The 10,148-nt window shown below is 47.8% G+C and overlaps 1 protein-coding gene across 6 annotated transcripts in view; it reads left to right on the top strand.

The window, feature by feature from the left end:
• Positions 1–606: 606 nt before the first annotated feature.
• The window catches only part of HNF1B (HNF1 homeobox B), a 50,677-nt gene continuing 41,135 nt past the window's right edge, over positions 607–10,148 (top strand). For all 6 annotated transcript variants that reach the window (XM_053911935.2, XM_053911933.2, XM_053911932.2 and 3 more), the window contains exons 1-2: positions 607–950; positions 5,468–5,667. In XM_053911935.2, coding sequence (XP_053767910.1) covers positions 607–950; positions 5,468–5,667 — 544 coding nt within the window. The remainder of the gene's footprint in view (positions 951–5,467; positions 5,668–10,148) is intronic.

Raw genomic sequence — 10,148 nt, 5'->3', positions numbered from 1 at the left:
GGGACGCCGCCTCTGCTCTCCCCGCCTCCTGCATCTCGATGTTCCAAGAACACCCCAACGTCCTCCAGCTCTCACCTGAACCCCGAAGCGCCGTTTCATCTTCTCTCCAGACTAGAGCCGGACCTGTGGCCGGTGGAAAAGCCCCGGGGCTTCCACACTAGGCTGTAAGCGACTTGCTTAATAAGTCCAAAGGTCAGCTAAAGTTTGGCTGACAAACAGAAGCAGTACAAGAAGGCCTTCAGCCCCCAGCGTGAGTACAATGGACCCTGGCAAGCCCCCGCTCTGGCCCGGGTCTCCAGCTCGCCACGTCTGTCCCTCGAACTCTCCCTCTCTCGATTCCCCCCCTCCCTCCCCACGGTCATTTGCATCTTGCCGAAAGCCAGGCCCTCCCCGCTGATTTGCATATCTTATATGGCCTAATGGTGGCGATCATGGCCAGTTAGAAGTTTTCTGACTTCTCGGAGGAGACTCCGGGACCCCAGGGAGTAACAGGTGTCTGGAGGCTGAAGGGTGGGGGGCTTCCTGGACTTGGGGTCCGCTTGCGAAACTCCCCACCACCCTCTTCGCTCGCACCCACACACCCTCTTCTTTTTCTGTCCTTGGAAAATGGTGTCCAAGCTCACGTCGCTCCAGCAAGAACTTCTGAGCGCCCTGCTGAGCTCCGGAGTCACCAAGGAAGTGTTGGTTCAGGCCTTGGAAGAGTTGCTGCCATCCCCGAGTTTCGGGGTGAAGCTGGAGACGCTGCCCTTGTCCCCCGGGAGCGGGGCCGAACCCGACACCAAGCCGGTCTTCCATACTCTCACGAACGGCCACGCCAAGGGCCGCTTGTCCGGGGACGAGGGCTCCGAAGACGGGGACGACTATGACACACCTCCCATCCTCAAGGAGCTGCAAGCGCTCAACACCGAGGAGGCGGTGGAGCAGCGGGCAGAGGTGGACCGGATGCTCAGGTAGGTGCGGACGGAGGTGGGGAGACTGCTACCGACCCCTGGAGCCCCGGGCTTTGTGCTTGAGCGACACCGCGCCCGACCACTCTCGCTGTGCATGCTTCTCACCTGAGAAGTCCCCCGGGGGGCGTCCCCCTTCTTTTCCCAGCACCTGGACCCCTCCCAATCCCTCGACCGCTCGCCCGGAGCCCTCGGGCTTCACCTCCCCCGGCCCAGGATAGTGTCCCGGGCCCCAGGGGCCCTCCCGGCAGAGCTGGAGCTCGGCCTGGAGGAACCTGGTCTGTGAAGCCCTTTGCCTGAGGTTTGCCCGCGTGACTGCAGTTGCGAGTGGGTGCAGCGAAACAGCGGAGGTTTTCCTGCTCGCTCGCGTCGCCCAAGTCCCAGGCCAGGCGTTCCTCCCGCCCGGGAAAACGCGGGCGGTCCTACGGCCAGCCTCCTGCTGTGCTTTGCAGAGGGATGGGCGGCCCCTGGGCCGGGATCTGGGGGACGAGTTCTCAGGTGGGCGCTCGCATCTGCAGCGCCCATGCGGGGCCCCAGAATTATCCGGAATCTCCCAAACCGGTTCAGATTTGTACAGGAAAATGTTTGCTTGTTGTAGGGTCAGGGTGGACCCGCAAGGGGCAAAAGAAACCACATGTCTGAGCGAGCGAGGGCCAAAGGCGGCTCAGACCCCAGTTCGCAGCGATCTGGTCGCAGCCTGAGAAAGGAGGGCGTTTCCGGATTGAGCCGCCGACACCCCCGCGTACCCGGGGAATTCGGGCCGCGGGCCGGCGGTCCAGCTCCCGGTGCTGGATCGTTTGCCGGGCCTAGTAGACCAGCTTAGGGCTTTGACAGCTGGTTACTAACTGTTAAAGGGTCCCTTAGACTGCACGTCGCTCCAACCCCTTCGCTTTAGGACCGAGCCCCTCGCGTGGCCTCGCATACCTCCGTGCCGCGGTTTCAAGGCAGGGCCAGGACCAAAGTCGCGTCCCCAACCCGGGCAGCCTCAGTTGCAAGCTCGCAGCGGCGATTTCGAATGGTATATGACCTTGCATTTGAATTTGCTATCGGGGGACCCAGCGGCTTACTCTCTAGCAAAGACAATCAGGGGGACTTCTAGATTTTTCTCCCAAAAGTACTTCACTACAATTCGTGGGTTTGAGGTTCTCCCCTCGTTGTTCCCCAGTGTCGTGACGGTCTTTGCCGCGCGGGGGTTCGGGTGCAGGAAGGTGAGTGGGATCGGAAGGAGCGGACGAAGCTGCTGGGGCGCCAGGGTGGCCTGCGGGTTGACCAGGGCCTTGTGGACTCACCGAGCTCCCGCCACCTGCCACCGGGGCCCCCGGAGCCCGGGCCTATCCGCCCGGCCCCAGGAGCCCACTTTCTAGCCAGCCGGGCTCTTGGAGGATCTGGGAAACCCAGGGCGACCGCCCTCGGCACCCAGCCCTGCGCCGGGCTGGACGCAGCGCAGATGTAACACAAACTGCAGCACGTGGAGTTAGGGTGTTATTAATTTATTCCTATAAATCATCAACAGAAAGATACACAAAGAGTCGTGATTAGGTTGAAAAGAGAGGCGGGTTATTCATTGGTGAAGTTGTAAACGCAGCTTAGAGGGGAAAGGAAATCAAAACGCAGACACGGAGTTGTACGCGGCTTCCAGCGCACACGCAGGTGCTTTGGGGCGCTATGGCCAAGCCCCCCGGGTCACCGCCGGGGCGGCTGACACTCACAGGCCCGGCGGGTGGACAGCCGGGTCCAGATCCCAGAGCTCAGCCTTCGGCCCTCCGCAAAGCCCCAGCTCCAGCCGGGCAGAGAGAAAGGAAAGGGAGCCCAAGACCCTCTCCAGGGTGGAGACACAGACAGACTCCAAGGTTTTTTTCTCCCCTTCCCAAGCTGGTGCTGCCTTCCCTCCCCCACCCTTGGGAGCGATTGGACTTTATTAAAGTAATTTTTCAAGAAATTGCTAACGGTTCCCAGGTCGCTGTGCAGTCGGCTCCTGAGCGCCAGACACAAGCACTCCAGTTTTGCCCACTCGGTCCCCCTAAAGTAGAAAGAAAAGAACAGGAAAAGTCACTTTTTGGAGCGCTTGAACGCACCTTCTAGAGGAGAAAGGAAGGTCGAGGACTGGGTGCTGTCGGTCCCCGGCTCCAGGTCAAGCTGGCCTCACTCGCCGGCCTCCAGGCTGGCGCACCGGTGGTGTTCGGAGAGCCGGCTGCTTGCTAAGAAGCCAGATTCGAGGCTGTGCCGGGGTTCAGGGCGTTTCTGCTCGTGGGCTGCGAAGGTATTGTTTGAAAAGGAGAGCGCTGGGCCGACGGGCCTGCCGCGCCCAGGTCGAGCATTTGACACCTGTGCGCGGGGCACAATGGCCGTGCGCGCTGGTCCTGCTCCGTGTACTTAGCAGGGTTGGGAAGACTAAACACGAGGTGGATTTTCAATTTTTTAAAAGTAACCAGTTCTCTGGGGCTCTTCCTGGTGAATATGTGTAAATTCTGGGCTCAGAGAGCTGTAAAGGTGTAACTACGCCATCTTATCCCCAACTCTAGTCCTTGAATGCGGACTTAAAGTTTTGCTACGGTTAATGAGGTTTTCCTGTACCCCCCCACCCTTTTTTAAACCTTCCCAATTGTTGAGCTAATTTACTCTTTCCACAGAACCCTTAGCTCCTAGAACATTACACTATTTCGCTAGTTTTCTTAGAACAAAGGTTAAAAAAAATTAAGCAAAACAAAAATAGCCAAAGATTCTGTTAAAGATTCTATCAACTTTTAAAATGCAAATACTTTTTCTAACTTCAGATGTTCCTGTCTGTTGAAAGTGTTTTTCTCCCCTAAAAATATTTGTGGAAATATTCGCCAGAAATAAGTTTTTAAATGATCTCTGATGTTTACATGGGTATGTCCAAAATGTTACATTATTTTTCTCTTACTAGAGGTGACTTCTCCATGTTTGAAACTGTACCACGTTTTCTCTCTCTCTCTCTTTTTGTTGCTCTTGTTACTTCATTTTCTTGTATTACTTAGCAGTGCCTTTTTAAACTCTTGAGAAATTCGTTAACTTATAATTAATTAATCTTAAAAGGTTGCATTTCTCAAAATATCTCTGTTCTCACAAATTTAATATCAAAGAATTGCCAAAATTATCAGCTATTCAAATGCTTACAACATACCTGTTTAATTACAGATATTAATTAATCTGTAATTAATTAATTATAGTTTTAATTCGTTAAGCAAAATTTGTTCTATTTGACTTGTTATAGGCACCATTTAGAAATAAATTGGTTGTTTAATCTGCAACATTGTATCTGTTTTGACCTCTGCTTTACACTGTTTTTTATTATTTTATCTGAAACTAATTTTTCCCTTCATTTTTTTTTTCATGTTTTCTTGGGCTATTATATATATCAACGTACAGTAAAAAATGCTGAGTTTTTTTAAAGTTAAATATGTAGCTGCATTAAACAAATAGTGTATGTGGATGTATTACTTCTTAAACACTTTTTTCTATACTGTACATTATTTAATTTTTTATCTTAAATGATGCCCTCAGTTTCAAGTCACCTATTCAACAAGCAAGAAAAGATATCAACAAAGTTGAAAACATTTTAAATAAATAAAATTCAAAGGCATCAACAAAGGAGTTTTTCACATCTGTGTTTATGAGAAATGAAAAATTCTCATTCTCAGCAAGTTCCCATCTCAAGCTTAAAATTTAGGAGAAAACTTGCCTTCCAGATACTCTTACCCTATCAGGGCAGAAATGTAACAGGAAAACACGGCATTGGGGATCATTAATATCCATTTAGAAATTGAAAGTATTTGTCCCCATTAGGTTTTATTTTGAAGGCGTGGCTGTGGTGAATTTTTTTTTAACTTTACCTGCTTGCCTCAATGGAATGATTTTTCAGTCCCAGGGAAAAATATTACTGTACTTCTTAAAACTTTTCTAAAATTTTGAAAACCATTGAACATTTGGCTGAGCATCCTCCTTGCATCTCAGGAGGTGGACATATTTGTTTTACTCCTATTTAATAAGACAAGAAACTGAGACACCATTCAGAAGGAAAATGATGTGGGTGAGGTCAATGTAAATTTAGAAACTGATGCTACCCCCATCCATGTATGATCAGCCAGCGTGGCCCCAAGCCAGTGGTATCTCCACTTTCCAATGGGACTCATGCCTTTTAAGTCCCCACATTTTAGGAAAATGAAGGAAAGCAAAATAAAATAGAATCTTTTCTTTCTGCTTAACAAGAGATAATGCTGTTAGTGCTTTCCAATCCTGAAGACAGGAAGTCATCTTCATCTTTCTCCTTCTAATCTCAGAAGAAAGGGATGGCGTGTAGTACATAGAGGCTTTCATGACGTACTGTCTTGGTTCTATTTTGGCCTCACATCTCCCCCAAGGATTTTATCTAGACAGGTGAAGAAATAGGTGAAGATCACAGATTTGCACAGAGTTTAGGTCAGACCCGTGGAAAGACAATACTCCTTCCAACCCAGACATCTTCCACCAGCGACCTAACCATCTGTTTATCTGTCTAGCGAGGACCCCTGGAGGGCTGCCAAAATGATCAAGGGCTACATGCAGCAACACAACATCCCCCAGAGGGAGGTGGTGGACGTCACGGGTCTGAACCAGTCACACCTCTCCCAGCATCTCAACAAGGGCACGCCCATGAAGACCCAGAAGCGTGCTGCCCTGTACACCTGGTACGTCCGCAAGCAACGGGAGATCCTCCGACGTAAGTGTTTTAATCCCGCCTCTGCCTCAACCTGGAGTGACCTTTGCCCTCACTCTGACCTCTGTGGGATACCTCAGTTTTCCCTTCATCAAGAAAGCCTGTATAGCACTTAGTAAATATAAGGAAGCTGGCAGGTGGATTTGGTCTTTCAGTTGGTGTATGATGGATTAGCTTGTATCATATTCTTTTTCCATGGTCCCTTACTACCCAGCCAGGTGTTTTGACAAGTCCTTCAGTACGTATGATTTACCTTGAATTTTTTGGTTCCTGCTTTTAACATCTTTCTCCTTGAAACCAAGCAGGTAACAGGGGAATATCATCCTCAAAGTAAGCAAAGTAGCTCCCCTTGACACATTAGAGTTCCCAAAGAACACATTTCATAATGATCAATAATATTGATCACTATTACTGTTATTTTTCTCCCCTCTGGAAAAAATATTTTAAAAAATAGAGAACATTTGTATATATACATATATTCACAACCTGACTCTGTTATTTGTGTGTGGGGGAGGTGGGAGGGGGCTGGTGATTGAGTTCTGAAACAATTTAAGGTATTTACTCACATTTACCAAAATTGGTAGAGTTTGGGGACCTCAGCTGGTGACAATTTCTAATGAAGGAGCTGGTTTTGGCCAAGGCAGGACAGAGTAAAATTGTCTGCCTTCGGAATTCTGACCGATCAGTTCTGGCCATTCTCATTCTCATCCCCGGATTTCCTTTCTGTCCAAAGATTTCTTTCACTCAAGAATACCGAGAGATTTTTGTTTTGAAGTCTAGGGAAGTTTGACCTTCATTTGATTGAACACAGCATGAATGACATAGTTTTTTTAATTATAGGGAAGTACACTGTTAACATTATACTTTAATTATTTTGATCCCACCCTTTTCCTAGGAAAATATCGTGGGTTTCTCTGTCTTTGTCAAGATAATAGCCACCATCGCTTTCTGGTTGGGTTTTTTTCCCCTGTCGCTGGATAGCCACTTTTTAAAATCAGTCTTATTTTCTGTCATACACTGCCCCAAAGTGGCTATTTCAGTATTTATTGTCTCAGTGTGTAGGGACTGGAAGGGCCTTCGAGGTGGAAGGAAGGGTTTTTTAGGCATTTATCTCGTATTGTGGTTGTTTGCTCTTTTGTCGGAAGCATTAAATGGATAGATCAGTAGCAGCAAAGTGAAAGCTCTCCGCTGTGTTGGGGAAGGGGCTGTGGGTGGATCCACAGTCCGTGGTGAGCAGGCCTGTAGGAATTTGGGTCTCTGACATGAAGCAACACTCTGTAATTCCTGAAAAGGCCATTATCAGGATCCAAGCCCTATGTGTCATCTTTAGTTTGAGCTACCTCTCTGTGTTCACAGGGAGTTTCCCTCAGAAAGGAGAGGGAGTCAGGAAGGGCCAACTTGGAAGCTTCTAAAAAAAACAAGTAGTCCCAGAAAATTTCTCAAAATACTTGAGAAGGGACATTTCACAAAAATTTATGATAGCCTCTGCAAGGGATTTTTAAAAAATTATTATTCAAAGTCAAATGAGACATAAAGCTTAAGAACTTAAGAAACATTTGTTAATTCTGTAAATATTATATGGGCCCCGGTAGGTGCCAAGCACTGTGCTCAGCTATGGGATACATGGGTCCTTTTCTCCAGAGATTTACAACCTAAAGAAGGGATGAAATGTTTGAATAAATAATGACAACTGCTTTCTAAAGGCCGTTGTAAAGATATGTACAAGGACAGCAGAAGAATTGCCAAACTTCCTGGAGACATCATGGAGGGCTTCCTAGAGGAGGTGACATTTGAACCAAAGTCTGATGGATGAATATAATACACAATCATGGGATAAAAATTGGGAAGTGAGATAAATAAAAGACAGAAACAGTGAGTGGGGTGCGAGGAGGGAGAAAGAGGGAGGAGACTTTTTAAAAGGTATTACTTGATAATAAATTTTCTTGAAGTAATATTCATGAGCCCTTCTACACACATAGATTTTCCTTATCCAAGCCAGCTTCTGAGTCTCTAAAGAGGCTACTGAACCCAACCTCTCCAAGTTAATTTTTTTTAGCAGTGAACATTTCCTTTCTCTTCTTACCCACCTGCCTCTGCTGCTCAGTTAATCTAGACAGAAGTGAAGAATTGGTGCTGGCTAGAGGACATGGGGGAGTCTAGTTCTTCAAAAATTGAGAGAGGCTTAGGGCCAAGCTCCTGAGGTGCATAGAGCCTGGATGTTTCTGAGCAAGCCATCCTGGCTGATCCCATCATGCTCTGGGTTCTGAACACCACCATGCGGGCTGCTGCGGCCTCAAGGGCAGCTGACAGATAGGCAGCCTCCACACAATGGGTGATTTTGTTACCTTCGCTTAAGTCCCATTTGAAGGCTTTGTAAGCGTATTGTGTTTTGTTTTTAGTGAGAAGTGGCTAAACAAAGGCTGCTGGCCAGGAGCCTGAGGGTCTACAGGCTGAGTTCACATCCTGGCTTCTTGCCCCACGTCCCTGTGACTTTGAGCAAGTCACTTAAGCAGCCTGAACCTCAGTTTCTTCATCTGTAAAATGGAGAGAGCAATACTTGCTGAAGGGAGAGGTTGTGAGAATTAGATGAAGAGACACATTTAGATAACTTTGCTCAAAACCTCACCATAGAAAGGGTTCAATAAATGTTAACTTTTATTGCATCCATTCACATTAAGTGAAGAACCTCAGATTGATTCTGGGTCCTTGGACTTGTCCATACTGGCTTTGGCTATTATTCATGGGGACTCCAGAGAGCCACAGGGAGACACTGAGACAGACCACCACTGAGCAGGAAACTTCTCTCTGCCCCGCCCCACCCCCCCAGTATAGCTGCACTTAGATTGCTGCTGTGAAGACCAAATGATATAGGAGGTATGAAAGGCCTTTGAAAAGTGTAACTTCCATAGGAATTTGGGTCATCAGCATCATCCTGACTAGAGGTAGAAGTTCTAAAGATATTTAGGGCCCCTTCGGTTTTCACCCAGTCCCATTGCACAGACGGGGAAGCTGAGAGACCAAGGATTTTGCTTGGCTGGGGCTCTACATTATCCCATGGAGTCAGTGACCTCCCACCAGGAAATTTGGCAGAAACTCTCCTAAGGTTTCTAAAAGAATTGTTGGCAACCAGTGAAAACAGAGCCCTAAGTGGCCTGAGGATCATTCAAAGTGGGTGGGACCCAAATAAAAGGCCCCAAAGTCCCATGCAGTTCATCCACCAGGGAGACTGCTTATTGACTTAGCCAGTCAGCAACTGGTTAGACAGAGCCCAAGATCACCTGCAGCTGGCGTCCTACGCCCAGGAGCATCAGGGGCTCACTGCTCCTCATGATGGACCGAAATGGAAATTAATCCCTAGATTGGTAGGAAGTTTCCCACTGCTGGAGGCGTATAGAATGGAGGACTATGTGGTAGGGTGTGGTTGAGGGGATTCAAGCATTAAGTAGTGGCCTGACTTTGAACCTTGATGATTTTGGATCCAGTTGTCTCTGAGACCTGTGGGAGTGACCTCAGGAATCAAGACAGAGAAGCATCAAGGTCCAGAACATGGGGACCAGGAGTCAGGAAATGAATCTGTTCCATGTCCTTGCTGAGCAGGGAGTTTGGCCTCTATGCTTATTCATCTGTACAATGGAACCAATCGCCCCGATGAACCCTGCGTCGCAGATGGAAGGAAGAAAAACACAAAGCTCTCTTCTTCCATGAGTAAATACCGACTCTCGCTCAGACCTTGTAGGCTAGGGCGTCACCACAGAGCGAGATTCAAGCACAGTGTGTTGAGTGAGAATCATGATATGCTTGGATCCTGGGAACTGGACAGACAGGAAGCACATTCCATCTGCATTTATTTTTTCTCCAGCTCATTATATGTCATTCCTAGAAGAGACTTGTGTGTGCCGTGTTCTGCATTTGCCATCTTTCAAATGTATGGGTGTAAGACCTTTTCCTCATAAATGGACCCCTGGACACACACACACACACACACACCATTGCCTTCGAAATTGTCTGATATTTAAAGAACTCTTCTCTTTCCAATGCAAAGCTCCAGGTGTATTTATTTCAAAGTTTTTTCAAAGCTTTGGGTTTGGGTTTTTTTCTAAGAACATAACATAATAATGTAGATACCTAAGATATATGAGGAGAAGGGGTGGGGAGAGCTATTTTCAGTCTCGGAATATTTTGTCTAACTGCAAACTGTACCTTTGAGTGGTTTCCCCCTAGACCCAAAGAGTTGGGTTAAGTTTCCCTCTTGACATCAAAATACAAGGTTTCAGGGTACAGAGTGTCGCTTCATGCTGGAGGCCAATGAGCCAATGGAAAAAAGGCAATAATAAATTGCTCCTAAAACAATGCTTGGCCACCTCTGAGCTCCTTCAAAGAAAGGAAAAGGGTGGCTTTGGTGGCGTGAACTGAAGTGGGCAGTGGGGGGCCTGTTCTGAGCCTCCCCCTGTACCCTCTCGTACAATAACAGCAGGTCACAAGGC

Source organism: Desmodus rotundus, chromosome 9, assembly GCF_022682495.2.
Source record: "Desmodus rotundus isolate HL8 chromosome 9, HLdesRot8A.1, whole genome shotgun sequence".
NCBI classification, from domain to species: domain Eukaryota; kingdom Metazoa; phylum Chordata; class Mammalia; order Chiroptera; family Phyllostomidae; genus Desmodus; species Desmodus rotundus.
This window is presented reverse-complemented; position numbering and strand designations above follow the sequence as displayed.